Source organism: Nerophis lumbriciformis, linkage group LG18 (genome assembly GCF_033978685.3).
Source record: "Nerophis lumbriciformis linkage group LG18, RoL_Nlum_v2.1, whole genome shotgun sequence".
Classification (NCBI taxonomy): Eukaryota; Metazoa; Chordata; class Actinopteri; order Syngnathiformes; family Syngnathidae; genus Nerophis; species Nerophis lumbriciformis.
In genome coordinates this window covers 39,321,688-39,340,922 of record NC_084565.2, presented here as the reverse complement: position 1 = coordinate 39,340,922, position 19,235 = coordinate 39,321,688, and the positions used below count along the sequence as shown (strand labels likewise).

Sequence of the window (19,235 nt, the reverse complement as noted above, 5' to 3'; positions counted from 1 at the left end):
ATGTGAATAATGCTGAATAATAGAGTGTATTTATATTATTCACATGTGAATAATGCTGTATAATAGACTGTATTTATGTTATTCACATGTGAATAATAGACTGTATTTATATTATTCACATGTGAATAATGCTGTATAATAGACTTTATTTATATTATTCACATGTGAATAATGCTGTATAATAGACTGTATTTATATTATTCACATGTAAAAAATACTTAAGTGTTTATTGTCTATTGTGAGCGAACTGTGGTGCTGAATTTCCCCCAGGGATCAATAAAGTACTTTCCAGTCTATTCTATTTCTATTATTGCTGCGTATGGTAGTGATGTTCCCATTAAAGACTTAAGTCAGGGGTGTCCAAACTTTTTCCAATGAGGGCCACACACTGAACAATCAAATCATGCTGGGGCCGTTTTGATAATTATATACCGGTACACATATTTTTAACCTTTAGATTGGTCTCTGTCATTAAAATGTTAAAAACAAGTCATATATTATTTTTTTTATTCAACGCCAAAATTTCTAGATCAACTTCAGGTATATCTGTCAATAAAAAGTGACTTTATATGTATTTCATGCCTTTTTTTGTCAAAACCCTGTTTATATGGCAAAATCACCAAATATGCAGCATTTCCCCCCAAAACATTTTCAGAATGTGATAATTGAGCCTTAAAAAGCTCAACTATTCATTCATTGTTATTTTTTTGAGCAATGACAATTTAAAAAAAGTCCTACTAAAAAGGGCCCCACTCATAAAAGTGTTAAAAATAAGTTATACATTTTTATTTTTAACTTTTGAGGCTTAAGTCGTGGTCAAAAGTGTACATCCACTTGTAAAGAACATAATGTCATGGCTGTCTTGAGTTTCCAATCATTTGTACAACTCTTATTTTTTTGTGATGTAGTGATTGGAGCACATACTTGTTGGTCACAAAAAACATTCATGAAGTTTGCTTCTTTTATGAATTTATTATGGGTCTACTGAAAATGTGCTGGGTCAAAAGTATACATACAGCAATGTTAATATTTGCTTACATGTCCCTTGGCAAGTTTACCTGCAATAAGGCGCTTTTGGTAGCCATCCACAAGCTTCTGCTTGAATTTTTGACCACTCCTCTTGACAACATTGGTGCAGTTCAGCTACATTTGTTGGTTTTCTTCAGCATTGTCCACACGTTTAAGTCAGGACTTTGGGAAGGCCATTCTAAAACCTTAAAACCTTAACTCTAGCCTGATTTAGCCATTCCTTTACCACTTTTGACCTGTGTTTGGGGTGATTGTCCTGTTGGAACACCCAACTACGCCCAAGACCCAACCTCCGGGCTGATGATTTTAGCTTGTCCTGAAGAATTTGGAGGTAATCCTCCTTTTTCATTGTCCCATTTACTCTCTGAAAGCACCAGTTCCATTGGCAGCAAAACAGGCCCAGAGCATAATGCAAACCCCGTTTCCATATGAGTTGGGAAATTGTGTTAGATGTAAATATAAACGGAATACAATGATTTGCAAATCCTTTTCAACCCATATTCAGTTGAATATGCTACAAAGACAACATATTTGATGTTTAAACGGACAAACATTTTTTTTTTTGCAAATAATCATTAACTTTAGAATATGATGCCAGCAACACGTGACAAATAAGTTGGGAAAGGTGGCAATAAATACTGATAAAGTTGAGGAATGCTCATCAAACACTTATTTGGAACATCCCACAGGTGAACAGGCAAATTGGGAACAGGTGGGTGCCATGATTGGGTATAAAAGTAGATTCCATGAAATGCTCAGTCATTCACAAACAAGGATGGGGCGAGGGTCACCACTTTGTCAACAAATGCGTGAGTAAATTGTTGAACAGTTTAAGAAAAACCTTTCTCAACCAGCTATTGCAAGGAATTTAGGGATTTCACCATCTACGGTCCGTAATATCATAAAAGGGTTCAGAGAATGTGGAGAAATCACTGCGTGTAAGCAGCTAAGTCCATGACCTTCGATCCCTCAGGCTGTACTGCATCAACAAGCGACATCCGTGTATAAAGGATATCACCACATGGGCTCAGGAACACTTCAGAAACCCACTGTCAGTAACTACAGTTGGTCGCTACATCTGTAAGTGCAAGTCAAAACTCTCCTATGCAAGGCGAAAACCAATTATCAACAACACCCAGAAACGCCGTCGGCTTCGCTGGGCCTGAGCTCATCTAAGATGGACTGATACAAAGTGGAAAAGTGTTCTGTGGTCTGACGAGTCCACATTTCAAATTGTTTTCGGAAACTGCGGGCGTCGTGTCCTCTGGACCAAAGAGGAAAAGAACCATCCGGATTGTTCTAGGCGCAAAGTGTAAAAGCCAGCATGTGTGATGGTATGGGGGTGTATTAGTGCCCAAGACATGTGTAACTTACACATCTGTGAAGGCGCCATTAATGCTGAAAGTTACATACAGGTTTTGGAGCAACATATGTTGCCATCCAAGCAACGTTACCATGGACGCCCCTGCTTATTTCAGCAAGACAATGCCAAGCCACGTGTTACATCAACATGGCTTCATAGTAAAAGAGTGCGGGTACTAGACTGGCCTGCCTGTAGTCCAGACCTGTCTCCCATTAAAAATGTGTGGCGCATTATGAATCCTAAAATAGCACAACGGAGACCCCCGGACTGTTGAACGACTTAAGCTGTACATCAAGCAAGAATGGGAAATAATTCCACCTGAAAAGCTTCAAAAATTGGTCTACTCAGTTCCCAAACGTTTACTGAGTGTTGTTAAAAGGAAAGGTGATGTAACACAGTGGTGAACATGCCCTTTCCCAACTACTTTGTCACGTGTTGCAGCCATGAAATTCTAAGTTAATTATTATTAAAAAAAAATAAAGTTTATGAGTTTGAACATCAAATATCTTGTCTTTGTAGTGCATTCAATTGAATATGGGTTGAAAAGGATTTGCAAATCATTGTATTCTGTTTATATTTACATCTAACACAATTTCCCAACTCATATGGAAACGGGGTTTGGACTACCACCACCATTCTTGACGGTAGGGATGGTGTTCCTGGGATTAAACGCCTCACCTTTTCTCCTCTAAACATAATGCTGGGTACTGTGGCCAAACAGCTCCATTTTTGTTTCATCTGACATCACATGGACAAAGATAAGACCTTCTAGAGGAAAGCTTGCCAGAAGCTTGTGGATGGCTACCAAAAGCGCCTTATTGCAGGTAAACTTGCCAAGGGACATGTAAGCAAATATTAACATTGCTGTATGTATACTTTTGACCCAGCACATTTTCAGTAGACCCATAATAAATTCATAAAAGAAGCAAACTTCATGAATGTTTTTTGTGACCAACAAGTATGTGCTCCAATCACTACATCACAAAAAAATAAGAGTTGTAGAAACGATTGGAAACTCAAGACAGCCATGACATCATGTTCTTTACAAGTGGATGTACACTTTTGATCGTGACTTTATATATATTTTTCTTAGCTGCACACCCCAGACTTAAGTGATGCTCTTGGCATCTTGGCACACAACCACGCTACACGCAGGAAATAACTATTTTTACGTAACGGCACCACCTGATGGGTGCTATTTCCAGACGCGGGCGTGTGTGCTGCCACTGAAGCCACGCCGAGCTGCGCTCATCGTCGTTGCATAATGGACGCACACCATCCTTCCGTACGCCCCTGTGCATGCAGCAGTGAAGTGAAGTGAATTACATTTATATAGCGCTTTTTCTCAAGTGACTCAAAGCGCTTTACATTGTGAAAGCCAATATCTAAGTTACATTTAAACAAGTGTGGGTGGCACTGGGAGCAGGTGGGTAAAGTGTCTTGCCCAAGGACACAACGGCAGTGACTAGGATGGCGGAAGCGGGGATCGAACCTGCAACCCTCAAGTTGCTGGCACGGCCGCTCTACCAACCGAGCTATACCGCCCCAGCAGTGAATTATAGCTGTGCTGTCACCCCCAAATGAATATGTCTAACTACCAGATAAGCAAAGTATTTGTCACTATTCCAAAGACAGGAAGTAGTCTGACAGCGAACATAAAAAGACTGGGAATGATTCATGTTAACGGCTGCAGTCACAATAAAAAGGAGCGGGCAGCTTCTCGTAATCGATTCTAATAAAATGCCAAAATGTGTCCAGGAGGGTTTCCTACTCACCTCTTGTCTGCCAGGTCTGTTTTATTGCCCACCAGCATGATGATGACATCACTTCCTCTCTCTGTTCTCACGTCTTCGATCCACTTGGACGTCTGCTGGAAGGAGTTCACGTCTGTGGAGGTAAGGCCGACAGTCAGCTTTGTGGCGAATAATGATGGGACTGTCTGTGAGACTGGAGCTTGTCGTACACTAGACGGCGTGGTGATGCTGCTGAACACACCGCACAAGCAGCTGGTCTGCCAGAGAATAAGAAGACAAAGACAACTTCGAAACAGTCCCCATTAGAGATGTCCGATAATATTGGACTGCCGATATTATCGGCCGATAAATGCTTTAAAGGGGAACATTATCACCAGACCTATGTAAGCGTGAATATATACCTTGATGTTGCAGAAAAAAGACCATATATTTTTTAACCGATTTCCAAACTCTAAATGGGTGAATTTTGGCGAATTAAACGCCATTCTATTATTCGCTCTCAGAGCGATGACGTCACGTTAAATCCGCCAAATTCTCAAACACATTACAAACACCGAGTCAAATCAGCTCTGTTATTTTCCGTTTTTTCGACTGTTTTCCGTACCTTGAAGACATCATGCCTCGTCGGTGTGTTGTCGGAGGGTGTAACAACACGAACAGGGACGAATTCAAGTTGCACCAGTGGCCCAAAGATGCGAAAGTGGCAAGAAATTGGACGTTTGTTCCGCACACTTTACCGACGAAAGCTATGCTACGACAGAGATGGCAAGAATGTGTGGATATCCTGCGACACTCAAAGCAGATGCATTTCCAACTGGACTGGACAGATCAGCTTTCAGGAAAAGAGAGCGGATGAGGGTATGTCTACAGAATATATTAATTGATGAAAACTGGGCTGTCTGCACTCTCAAAGTGCATGTTGTTGCCAAATGTATTTCATATGCTGTAAACCTAGTTTATAGTTGTTAGTTTCCTTTAATGCCAAACAAACACATACCAATCGTTGGTTAGAAGGCGATCGCCGAATTCGTCCTCGCTTTCTCCCGTGTCGCTGGCTGTCGTGTCGCTTTCGTCGGTTTCGCTTGCATACGGTTCAAACCGATATGGCTCAATAGCTTCAGTTTCTTCTTCAATTTCGTTTTCGCTACCTGCCTCCACACTACAACCATCCGTTTCAATACATGCGTAATCTGTTGAATCGCTTAAACCGCTGAAATCCGAGTCTGAATCCGAGCTAATGTCGCTATAGCTTGCTGTTCTATCTGCCATGTTTGTTTGTATTGGCATCACTGTGTGACGTCACAGGAAAATGGACGGGTGTATATAACGATGGTTAAAATCAGGCACTTTGAAGCTTTTTTTAGGGATATTGCGTGATGGGTAAAATTTTGAAAAAAACTTCGAAAAATAAAATAAGCCAATGGGAACTGATTTTTAATGGTTTTAACCCTTCTGAAATTGTGATAATGTTCCCCTTTAAAATGTAATATCGGAAATTATCGGTATCGGTTTCAAAAAGTAAAATATATGACTTTTTGAAACGCCGCTGTACGGAGCGGTACACGGACGTAGGGAGAAGTACAGAGCAGTTGCGTCTCCCAGTCAGCAGCCCCTCCCCTCTCCCCTCTCCCACACACAACACAGGAGTTGCAGCATGAGAGGTTTACTGGCGACGCTCGATGACCTCATCAAACCGCCGCGAGCGGAGCATAACAACAACAAGAGTGTGTTGTTGCCGGTGCTGTAGCCGTGGCTAACAAGCCAGCGAGCTCGGTGACTGACTAACGACATGGTTTGGGATTATTTTAAAGTGTCTCTGACGGATAAAAAACTGGCAATTTGCAATGACTGCAAAAAATTGGTTATGTGAGGAGGAACCAAGGCGTCTTCCTTTAATACGAGCAATTTGATCTCCCACTCAATGTTCCCTCTAAGGTGTGCGCCTGTGCAATTGCGCACTGCTCAAGCGTCCCCTGCGCACGGCAAATCTATGCCACGCACAAAATCAAATAAAAAAATAAGCGCATAACAATTTTCGACACGACACGGACACGACAGAGAAACCGTTTTCGTCATCATTGTTCAAATATTGTAACGTCTGTCGAGACGCTTTGAGGACATGAATTCCATCGATCACTTTACTGAGTCGGCCATAAACACATCACCAAAACATTAGTAAAAAAAATTATATCTAGCAAAAGTGGTAATTTTCTGCAGTACAAACCAGACCAAAAAGCAACTTTGTTATATCAACAGCAGCCGCTCGCTCTTTCTCACTTGCGCCAACACATGCACGTATGGCACTTAGCCAGTGATGCGTTTACAGCCACACAAAAAGTCGGACAACTCCAACACCACACAGGGGCGCCGCTAGGGATTTTGGGCCCCATGAAAAGAATCTTTACAGGGCCCCCAACACAGTGTCATTATTTTTTCTGTATTATAATTTCATCATTATTAGGGGCCTCTCTGGGCCCCCCTCCATCATGGGCCCCTCGAATCCGTCTCCTTTACCCCCCCTTTTCGGCGCCCCTGACACCACACATAAAGTGTAATTCCAGGTCGTTACTCTATGATTTACCAATCAAATGTGTGCTTACTCTAGTGTAATTTATTAGGAATCTTAATTTATAAATATGAATCATTAAATGCTGTTAGTATATTAAATAAATACTAATAAAAATATATTTTTTACAAACAGGAAGTTGCAGGAATGTACATATGATCCCCTGCTTACATCTCATTGTGCAACATGTGAATGTTTTAATGGGAACTAAATGCAATGTCTGAAAGGGGTACAAATTATTTCCAAAGCAGGACCTCCGCACAAAGAAAATAACATTTTAGTTAAATGTAAGTTGTGTCTTGGATCAAAGATCCTATCTACTTAAAGTTAAAGTTAAAGTTCCATTATGTTGCAGCTATTTAAAATAGTTTTGTCAATTTGAAATAAATTGGCCTTTTGAAACATATCTTTTGTCTTTATGTGTTGTATGTAGACCACATTGCTTAGCAGAGTTCAGTGATGCAAATGCATGTCAAGTTGATCAACACATTGTATTATTCTCCAGTGCAATAACAGTACTGAAATTAAGGCTAAAAGGGCATTAATGGGAGCCTTGAAAAAAAGAAAAAGAAACAAATAAGTAACTAAATAGTTACTTTTCACAGTAACGCATTACTTTTTGGTGTAAGTAACTGAGTTGGTAACTGAGTTACTTTTGAAATAAAGTAACTAGTAACTGTAACTAGTTTCTGGTTTTTAGTAACTAACCCAACACCGATCACAACAAAATTAGGCATAATAATGTGTTAATTCCACGGCTGCATATATCGGTATCGGTTGATATCGGAATTGGTAATTAAGAGTTGGACAATATCGGAATATCGTACATCTCTAGTCTCCATGCCTAAGTGCTTGATTTTATACACCTGTGATTAGGACACCTGATTCTCATCATTTGGATGGGTGGCCCAATACTTTTGGGCAATATAGTGTGGGTCACATCTAAAGTGAGCACGACTGGTTTCACTTGGCTAATTAACGTCAGGATAACCGCACCTCGCACTGCCCTCGACTTCCGTGGTTAACACAAACTCCACCTTGAGCCCGAGGCGCGAGCGTGACCCGTACTTGTGATGTCGTAGACCACCACGGCCACGGTGGAGTCTCGTATGTAGCTCGGGATCAGGCTCCTGAAGCGCTCTTGTCCCGCCGTGTCCCACAGCTGCAGCCTCACCTGGCGGACAGAAGACGTTACACACGCCAACGTTTGTTAGTCACACACACACACACACACACACACACGTCTTACCGTTCGGTCTTCCAGGTACATCGTTTTCGACAGAAAGTCAATCCCGATGGTTGCCTTGTAAGTGGAGGGAGGACATCCGTGAATAAGTCAACAGTCGTGAAGCAAGAAACAGTCCAATAAATTGTAGTGTGCACATTGTGCAGATCACTTTTTCAAACAACACTGTCAGTAACTGTCAGAATAATTGTATCCAAGTTATCACAAAGCTTTGTGTTTCAATGAGTTCCCGGCGACCAGACAAAAGCTGTCTTTAATCCTATCAAGCAGAAGGCTTGTAAAACTCCACTGTGTAGGATGGGAAGCAACGTGAAGGTGTTCTGCTTCTTTCATGTATTGTAATCAACAAAAAGATATTGTCTTGACCCGAGAATTACAAAGCGAAGAGGAAGCAAGACCCGACTCCCCTCCAGGGACCTTTTCTTTGAACTGTTTTAACCAAAGGCAATGGCGGTTTACGACCCCCGTCCCTTAGAAACAGCTGTTGCCATGTAATCAGGGAAAGTCCAAATAAAAGAGGAGGCGTACAATCTTTCGCCAGAGCGTGATGGAGACTGTGCAAAGAGTACAGCCCAGACGCCTCTCCTCAATTGAGCCAAATTTCATTCTGTCTCTGTTTAATTCTTTGCTTCTTGTCTTGTTTAATAGATGTCATCAGTGTTTGAACCTGACAGTAACCGCTGTGGCAAAATGAATATTTTAGTAATATCCTGTCCAACAACACATTTTAGTTGAAGTATCAGTCCTTGTGTGATTTATGTTGTATTGCTTCTCTTCACAGCATTGGCCTGTTTTTTTGTTTCAAGATAAGACACTCTTGTAGCCCCCTCCTCATTCCTTCCCAGCAGGCACAAGACATCGAAACAACACTGTTGAATTAGGTCCTGACGTCGAGCAACTCAAACATAACGTTGAAACAACATGCTTTTTGACGACGTTTAATCAATGTCAGGTTGTGGCGTTGATTTGACCATTAAAATTTGGTCATTTTCCAACTATAATTCTACAACGTTGAAACAACATGATTTAAATGTTGAATAAAAAAATATTACAAATTTGTATTTTTATGACAGAGACCTCTTTCGGGTCCCTGGGCCCAAACTTGAGGAGAACCTTGAAGAGACAGGGCTCAGGAGCTAGCACTGAGCGCCGGGACGGACACGCTTCAAAGTGCCTTGGCTGAATGAGCGTGTATCGGACACCTCGGTCTCCTTGGACGCATCCTCGCTCACCCGTGCGGACTGGACACTGGCCGAGAGTTGGTGGGAGGCCGAGGGTGGAGTCGGCTCGCTTGGTTGCTTTGTTAGGTCTGCTCCTGTCTCTGGCCATGCACCCCCCCACCCCAGCAGACGATGGCGTGGAACACCGCAGAAGCCACCACAGTGTAAATGTTTTTGTTGTTGTTTTACTTTTGTAGCTGTATGTAGAAGTGGCTGGTAGCATCAGCTCTTCTCTTTTAATGTCTTTAATGTTGTCAGAATAATTGCATCCAAGTTATCACAAAACTTTGCGAGAGGACAAAAGCTGTCTTTGATCCTACCAAGCAAAAGGCTTGTAAAAACTCCACTGTGTAGGATGGGAAGCGACATGAAGGTGTCGGTTTCTTTGCTGTATTGTAATCCACAGGAAGATTTTTTCTTGACCCGAGATCTACAAAGCGGAGAGGAAGCAGGACCTGACTCCCCTCTAGGCATCTTTTCTTTGAACTGTTTTGTGGCCTGTTTACGACCCCCTTTCTTTAGAAACAGCTGTTGCCATGTAATCAGGGAAAGTCCAAATAAAAGAGGAGGCGTACAATCTTTCGTCAGAGCGTGGTGGGACACTGTACAAGAGTACAGGTCTACGCCTTTCTCCTCAGTTGAGCCAAATTGAATTCTGTCTCTGTTTAATTCCTTGCTTCTTGTCTTGTTTAATAGATGTCATCAGTGTTTGAACCTGACAAATGTCCTTTGTGTTATTTAATGTTTCCCTCTTACACACATGCTTGTGTGTGCTATGGCTATGAGTTTTTTTCCCTTGGCCCAGGCTTAGACTGAATTTTTTTTTCTCACCCCCCTCAGCGTTTACCTGTTTCTCACCTAATTTCCCCTTGAGGATTAATAAAGTATTTCTGATTCTGATTCAGAAAGATGAAAACATCAACATATTGTACTGGTTTTGAAAATGAAACATATCAAAATGGCCCCAGTGTGCTTTGATTGTTCAGTGTGCGGCCCTCAGTGGAAGAGGTTCCCCCACCCCCGGTCTACAGGAAGTTAGGAAGTGCAGCAGGGTGCCCGCTTGGACATCAGCAGCTTGATCACGCGCTGGTTTCCGTGGCGATGCCAGGGACCGCCACGGACCAAAGGAGGAAATCTGGCTAAAAAGAAAAGTAGTTTACGCACTCTGCTGACAATAAGTGTGTGTTTGGACAAAGTCACGATCAAGCACTTGGTTATTTTGCCAGTTTGAAGCACACTTAGACAACAAGCCCTGAGACTGATGTCTTTCTGCATGATGATAAATAAACGTGACAGAGGTTGAATACGCCGTGCAGCTGCTATATCAAACGTGCTGGTAGTGAGCATTGCAGACGGCTTTTCAGATCTTTTTGGCCCAGATTGTAAAAATAGAATGGCACACAGACACATTAGAGTAAATTATGGATCATCTTATGAAAGATTAAATAGCGCACGCCAGTGGGGAGGCTTCCTTCAGGCACCGTTCCGTGTTAAACCAACATCAACAAAGTTAAGTAAACATTTACTTTCATGTGTGACGTCGTACGATTAGGACGTTTCCGGCTAAAATAGGACTCTAAAGCCAGACAAAAAAAGGGTTAACTCCACCATGAAATGACGGGTGGACGCAAACAGGCTGGACATGCTGGTAAAGAAGGCCAGTAACGTGGTGGGAGTGGAGCTAGACTCTCTGGCGATGGTGTCAGAGAGGAGAAGTCTAGCAAAGCTCCTAGCCGTTATGGATAACACCTCCCACCCACTACACTCGGACCTGGCGGGGAGAATGAGCACGTTCAGTGGAAGGCTCAGACTCCCAAAATGCAACACGGAACGACACAGGAAGTCCTTCATACCGACAGTCTTCAGACTGTATAATGCACATGTTCCTTTTTGACTGTACTTAAATGTAGAATAGACTAGATTTATATTATTCACATGTGAATAATGCTGTATAATAGACTCTATTATTCACATGTGAATAATGCTGTATAATAGACTGTATTTATGTTATTCACATGTGAATAATGCTGTATAATAGACTGTATTTATATTATTCACATGTAAATAATGCTGTATAATAGACTGTATTTACATTATTCACATGTGAATAATGCTGTATAATAGACTCTATTATTCACATGTGAATAATGCTGTATAATACTCTATTATTCACATGTGAATAATGCTGTATAATAGACTGTATTTATATTATTCACATGTGAATAATCCTGTATAATAGACTGTATTTATATTATTCACATGTGAATAATGCTGTATAATAGACTGTATTTATGTTATTCAAATGTGAATAATCCTGTATAATAGACTGTATTTATATTAATCACATGTGAATAATCCTGTATAATAGACTGTATTTATATTAATCACATGTGAATAATCCTGTATAATACTGTATTTATATTATTCACATGTGAATAATGCTGTATAATAGACTGTATTTATATTAATCACATGTGAATAATCCTGTATAATAGGCTGTATTTATATTATTCACATGTGAATAATGCTGTATAATAGACTGTATTTATGTTATTCACATGTGAATAATGCTGTATAATAGACTGTATTTATATTATTCACATGTGAATAATGCTGTATAATAGACTGTATTTATGTTATTCACATGTGAATAATGCTGTATAATAGACTGTATTTATGTTATTCACATGTGAATAATGCTGTATAATAGACTGTATTTATGTTATTCACATGTGAATAATGCTGTATAATAGACTGTATTTATATTATTCACATGTGAATAATGCTGTATAATAGACTGTATTTGTTATTCACATGTGAATAATGCTGTATAATAGACTATTATTCACATGTGAATAATGTTGTACAATAGACTGTATTTATATTATTCACATGTGAATAATGCTGTATAATAGACTGTATTTATGTTATTCACATGTGAATAATGCTGTATAATAGACTATATTTATATTATTCACATGTGAATAATGCTGTATAATAGACTGTATTTATGTTATTCACATGTGAATAATGCTGTATAATAGACTCTATTATTCACATGTGAATAATCCTGTATAATTGACTGTATTTATGTTATTCACATGTGAACAGAGGTGGGTAGAGTAGCCAGAAATTGTACTCAAGTAAGAGTACTGTTACTTTAGAGATTTATTACTCAAGTAAAAGTAATGAGTAGTCACCCAAATATTTACTTGAGTAAAAGTAAAAAGTATGTTGTGAAAAAACTACTCAAGTACTGAGTAACTGATGAGTAACATACACACACATATCATATATATATATATATATATATATATATATATATATATATATATATACACATACATTGATATATACAGTATATCATTTATATTTATTTATTTTGCCGTTTTTGTTTACATGTTAAAGGTGTTTTACTGAATATACATGCATGTTTAACACATATAGATTCCTTTCTTTCATGTTGACAACAATATAAGTTGGTGTATTACCTGATTCTGATGACTTGCATTGATTGTAATCAGACAGCAGTGCTTAACGTCCATGTTTTCAAATGCAGGAGAAAAAAAGTTCCTCCTTTCTGTCTAATACCACATGAAAGCGGTTGGTTTTTGGTATCTTATTTGTCCAGCTTCCATATTCGTTTTCACACACTTTACAAGAAATACATTGGCGGCAAATTCCGTAGCTTGCTAGCTTGTTTGCGCTGGCTTTCGGAGATTCTTATTTTGAAAGCGCAGGCGCGATGGAGCGGCACTTTTATTGTGAAGACAGGAACTGTGCAGTCAGTCTTTAGGCTTGTGACGGGATGTACGTTTGAAATAAAAAAATGTCTTTTTTCCTTCACACTTTTGATTGATTGATTGAAACTTGTATTAGTAGATTGCACAGTACAGTACATATTCTGTACAATTGACCACTAAATGGTAACACCCCAATAAGTTTTTCAACTTGTTTAAGTCAGGTCATGTGACCGCCTGGCTCTGTTTGATTGGTCCAACGTCACCAGTGACTGCATCTGATTGGTGGAACGGAGTCAAACGTCACTAGTGACTGCATTTTATTGGTGGAACGGAGTGAAACGTCACCAGTAACGCAGGCACTTTGAAGGTCTGTCTGACAGACCAAAACAAACAAAGCGTGCATTAACAGATCGATAAAAATTAGTAGCGAGTAGCGAGCTGAATGTAGATAAAAGTAGCGGAGTAAAAGTAGCGTTTCTTCTCTATAAATATACTCAAGTAAAAGTAAAAGTATGTTGCATTAAAACTACTCTTAGAAGTACAATTTATCCCAAAAGTTACTCAAGTAGATGTAACGGAGTAAATGTAGCGCGTTACTACCCACCTCTGCATGTGAATAATGCTGTATAATAGACTGTATTTATGTTATTCACATGTGAATAATGCTGTATAATAGACTCTATTATTCACATGTGAATAATGTTGTACAATAGACTGTATTTATCAGAGGTGGGACCAAGTCATTGTTTTGCAAGTCACAAGTAAGTCTCAAGTCTTTGCCCTCAAGTCCGAGTCAAGTCCCGAGTCAAGACAGGCAAGCCCCGAGTCAAGTCCAAAGTCAAGACTGGAAAGTCTCAAGTCAAGTCCTAAGTCCTGCATTTTGAGTTTCGAGTCCTTTCAAGTCCTTTTAACCACAGACTAATATATTAACACAGATTGTGTAGGCTTTTCAAACGCTGTATTTATTTATTAAAACAAGTGCATTTTAAATTGCAGGAAAGAAAATTGTGCTGACATTGCACTTTATAATAGCACTATTAACCAGTCATTTTAAACATTAACTCATTCCTTTACAGAACAAACACATTGAAAAATAAAGTGCAAATGTACTTATTTGTACAAAAGTGTTAACATTGAAAAAACATGACATATACGTGAACATAACAAAAAAGTTGTACTTTTTATATGTCAGGGCCCTATGCTGCATTGCATTTGCAAAAGATCAAATTAGCTAAGAGTCTGTCAGTCATTTGTGCACGATGGGGGCGTAGTATGATGCCACCATGGCTGAAAACTCGCTCCACTGGAGCACTGGAGGCAGGCACTGCCAAGACTCTCATGGCCACTCGGAACAGTGAAGGAAGAGTCTTCATGTTCAATGCCCAGAACAAAAGGGGGGAGAGAGTTGTTTTGGGTTGGTGCACTACTTGTAAGTGTATCTTGTGTTTTTTATGTTGATTTAATTAAAAAAAGAAAAAAAAAAAAAAAAATTCTTGTGCGGCCCGATACCAATCGATCCACGGACCAGTACCGGGCCGCGGACCGGTGGTTGGGGACCACTGAGGTAAACAACCAAGAGTATGTCAGAAAGCTAGCTAAAACGGTACACATATTCATAATATAGTATACATTTTAACTGACCTTTATTTTACTATTTTTGTCTTTTTTTAGGTGGCTAAAATACGCGGTGCTGCTGACCGCCGTCTAACGTTACGTGTGATATATTGACTAACGTAACCCTGCTTAAAAAAATCACTGAACAAAAAGTATGAATAAGGTAGTGAACTGCAACAGATTCCCGTGTTTGCAATAACGTTATAACGTTAGCAGTGAGTTTACAGCCTCACTGATTTAACTACACAGCAAATAAAAGTCACGTTACTTAGCCAATAAACGTTATCTTACATTCAAAACTTACCGTTCTTTGTGCAACTTCAAATGCCGGACGAAGTTGGAAGTTGTTGCCTCTCCATCAGTAATTTTCGAACCGCATGTGTTGCATACTGCAAACCGTTTTGTGTTGACCACCTCGTAATTTTTATACCCAACAAAATTATTTTAGGTATCATTTTTTGTTCACTGGCGTGTGGTTTGGACATGTCTTCTTCGTTAGTTGTCCTGCAATTTGATTGGATGAATGCTGTGTGATGAAAACAAAGTAGATCTAATTTGATTGGCTGTTGTACTGAGACCACACCAGCTGACACACGCAACGCTGATAGACAAGTACACAATGAAAAATACGGAGCGCTCCCGAATAACTTTTTCATCTTTGGGTTTTGGGGAAAGTAGCAAGTCATGTCAAGTCATGTCAATTCAAAAGGCTCAAGTCCAAGTGAAGTCACAAGTCATTGATGTTAAAGTCTAAGTCGAGTTGCAAGTCTTTTTACATTTTGTCAAGTCGAGTCTAAAGTCATCAAATTCATGACTCGAGTCTGACTCGAGTCCAAGTCATGTGACTCGAGTCCACACCTCTGGTATTTATATTATTCACATGTGAATAATGCTGTATAATAGACTGTATTTATATTATTCACATGTGAATAATGCTGTATAATAGACTCTATTATTCACATGTGAATAATGTTGTACAATAGACTGTATTTATATTATTCACATGTGAATAATGCTGTATAATAGACTGTATTTATGTTATTCACATGTGAATAATGCTGTATAATAGACTGTATTTATATTATTCACATGTGAATAATGCTGTATAATAGACTGTATTTATATTATTCACATGTGAATAATGCTGTATAATAGACTATATTATTCACATGTGAATAATACTGTATAATAGACTATATTATTCACATGCGAATAATGCTGTATAATAGACTGTATTTATATTATTCACATGTGAATAATGCTGTATAATAGACTGTATTTATATTATTCACATGTGAATAATGCTGTATAATAGACTGTATTTATGTTATTCACATGTGAATAATGCTGTATAATAGACTATATTATTCACATGTGAATAATCCTGTATAATTGACTGTATTTATGTTATTCACATGTGAATAATGCTGTATAATAGTGTTTTTCAACCACTGTGCACGGCACACTAGTGTACCGTGGGATATTGTCTGGTGTGCCGTGGGAGATGATGTCATTTCACCTAATTGGTTAAAAAATACTTTTTGCAAACCAGTAATTATAATCCGCAAAAAATGTGCCGTTGTTGAGTGTCTGTGCTGTCTAGAGCGCGGCAGATTAACCGTGTAATACTCTTCCATATCAGTAGGTGGCGGCAGGTAGCTAATTGCTTTGTAGATGTCAAGAACATGGTTTGTTGTTGTGATCACAATATGCAGACGACAGCGTGCAGGTAAAAAGGTATCTAATGTTTAAACCAAAAATTAAAAAAAGGCGAGTGCCACTAAGAAAAGGCATTGAAGCTTAGGGAAGGCTGTGCAAAACGAAACTAAAACTGAACTGGCTGCAAAGTAAACAAAAACAGAATGCTGGACGACAGCAAAGACTTACAGCGTGTGGAGCAGCAGACGGCGTCCACAAAGTACATCCGTACATAACATGACAATTAACACCAAAATAGGAAACACTACACACAGGAAAACACCAAAAAACTCAAAATAAGTCACATCGTGACGTGACAGGTCGTGAGAGTACACCTACATTGAGATGAGTTATAGTGATGCATGGTTGTTTATGGTTTGAATTTATATCCAACAATGGCGAGAATTAATTTTTACTGTCAATATCGGCTGCTGAGTTTCAATTTTTTTATGTTTTCTGCTAGTGGTGTGCCTCTGGATTTTTCCAATAAAAAAAATGTGCCTTGGCTCAAAAAAGGTTGAAAAACACTGGTATAATAGACTCTATCTATATTATTCCCATGCGAATAATGCTGTATAATAGACTGTATTTATATTATTCATATGCGAATAATGCTGTATAATAAACTGTATTTATATTATTCATATGTGAATAATGCTGTATTTATGTTATTCACATGTGAATAATGCTGTATAATAGACTGTATTTATATTATTCACATGTGAATAATGCTGTATAATAGACTGTCTTTATATTATTCACATGTGAATAATGCTGTATAATAGACTGTATTTATATTATTCAAATGTGAATAATCCTGTATAATAGACTGTATTTATATTAATCACATGTGAATAATGCTGTAAAATAGACTGTATTTATGTTATTCACATGTGAATAATGCTGTATAATAGACTGTATTTATGTTATTCACATGTAAATAATGCTGTATAATAGACTGTATTTGTTATTCACATGTGAATAATGCTGTATAATAGACTGTATTTGTTATTCACATGTGAATAATGCTGTATAATAGACTGTATTTGTTATTCACATGTGAATAATGCTGTATAATAGACTGTATTTATATTAATCACATGTGAATAATGCTGTATAATAGACTGTATTTATATTAATCACATGTGAATAATGCTGTATAATAGACTGTATTTATATTATTCACATGTGAATAATGCTGTATAATAGACTGTATTTATATTATTCATATGTGAATAATGCTGTATTTATGTTATTCACATGTGAATAATGCTGTATAATAGACTGTATTTATATTATTCACATGTGAATAATGCTGTATAATAGACTGTCTTTATATTATTCACATGTGAATAATGCTGTATAATAGACTGTATTTATATTATTCACATGTGAATAATGCTGTATAATAGACTGTATTTATATTATTCACATGTGAAATATGCTGTATAATAGACTGTATTGATATTATTCACATGTGAATAATGCTGTATAATAGACTGTATTTATATTATTCACATGTGAATAATGCTGTATAATACTGTATTTATGTTATTCACATGTGAATAATGCTGTATAATAGACTATATTTATATTATTCACATGTGAATAATGCTGTATAATAGACTGTATTTATGTTATTCAAATATGAATAATCCTGTATAATAGACTGTATTTATATTAATCACATGTGAATAATCCTGTATAATAGACTGTATTTATATTAATCACATGTGAATAATCCTGTATAATAGACTGTATTTATGTTATTCACATGTGAATAATGCTGTATAATAGACTGTATTTATGCTATTCACATGTGAATAATGCTGTATAATAGACTGTATTTATATTAATCACATGTGAATAATGCTGTATAATAGACTGTATTTATATTATTCACATGTGAATAATGCTGTATAATAGACTGTATTTATATTATTCCCATGTGAATAATGCTGTATAATAGACTGTATTTATATTATTCACATTTCAATAATGCTTTAAAATAGACTGTATTTATATTATTCACATGTGAATAATGCTGTATAATAGACTGTATTTATGTTATTCACATGTGAATAATGCTGTATAATAAACTGTATTTATATTATTCACATGTGAATAATGCTGTATAATAGACTGTATTTATGTTATTCACATGTAAATAATGCTGTATAATTGACTGTATTTATATTATTCACATGTGAATAATCCTGTATAATAGACTGTATTTATATTATTCACATGTGAATAATGCTGTATAATAGACTGTATTTATATTATTCACATGTGAATAATGCTGTATAATAGACTGTATTTATGTTATTCACATGTGAATAATGCTGTATAATAGACTGTATTCATATTATTCACATGTGAATAATGCTGTATAATAGACTCTATATTATTCACATGCGAATAATGCTGTATAGTACTGTATTTATGTTATTCACATGTGAATAATGCTGTATAATAGACTGTATTTATAGTATTCACATGTGAATAATGCTGTATAATAGACTGTATTTATAGTATTCACATGTGAATAATGCTGTATAATAGACTGTTTTTATATTATTCACATGCCAATAATGCTGTATAATAGACTGTATTTATATTATTCACATGTGAATAATGCTGTATAATAGACTGTATTTATATTAATCACATGTAAATAATCCTGTATAATAGACTGTATTTATATTATTCACATGTGAATAATGCTGTATAATAGACTGTATTTATGTTATTCACATGTGAATAATGCTGTATAATAGACTGTATTTATATTATTCAAATGTGAATAATCCTGTATAATAGACTGTATTTATATTAATCACATGTGAATAATCCTGTATAATAGACTGTATTTATATTATTCACATGTGAATAATGCTGTATAATAGACTGTATTTATGTTATTCACATGTGAATAATGCTGTATAATAGACTGTATTTATATTATTCAAATGTGAATAATCCTGTATAATAGACTGTAT

At 37.3% G+C, this 19,235-nt stretch overlaps 1 protein-coding gene across 2 annotated transcripts in view; it reads right to left on the bottom strand.

Annotated features, from left to right (window-relative positions):
* The window catches only part of rab6ba (RAB6B, member RAS oncogene family a), a 48,894-nt gene that overhangs the window by 8,640 nt on the left and 21,019 nt on the right, over nucleotides 1–19,235 (bottom strand). For both annotated transcript variants that reach the window (XM_061978374.2, XM_061978375.2), the window contains exons 3-5: nucleotides 7,962–8,015; nucleotides 7,781–7,886; nucleotides 4,168–4,279 (exon numbers count right to left, since the gene is read on the bottom strand). In XM_061978374.2, the coding sequence (XP_061834358.2) occupies nucleotides 4,168–4,279; nucleotides 7,781–7,886; nucleotides 7,962–8,015 (272 nt within the window). The remainder of the gene's footprint in view (nucleotides 1–4,167; nucleotides 4,280–7,780; nucleotides 7,887–7,961; nucleotides 8,016–19,235) is intronic.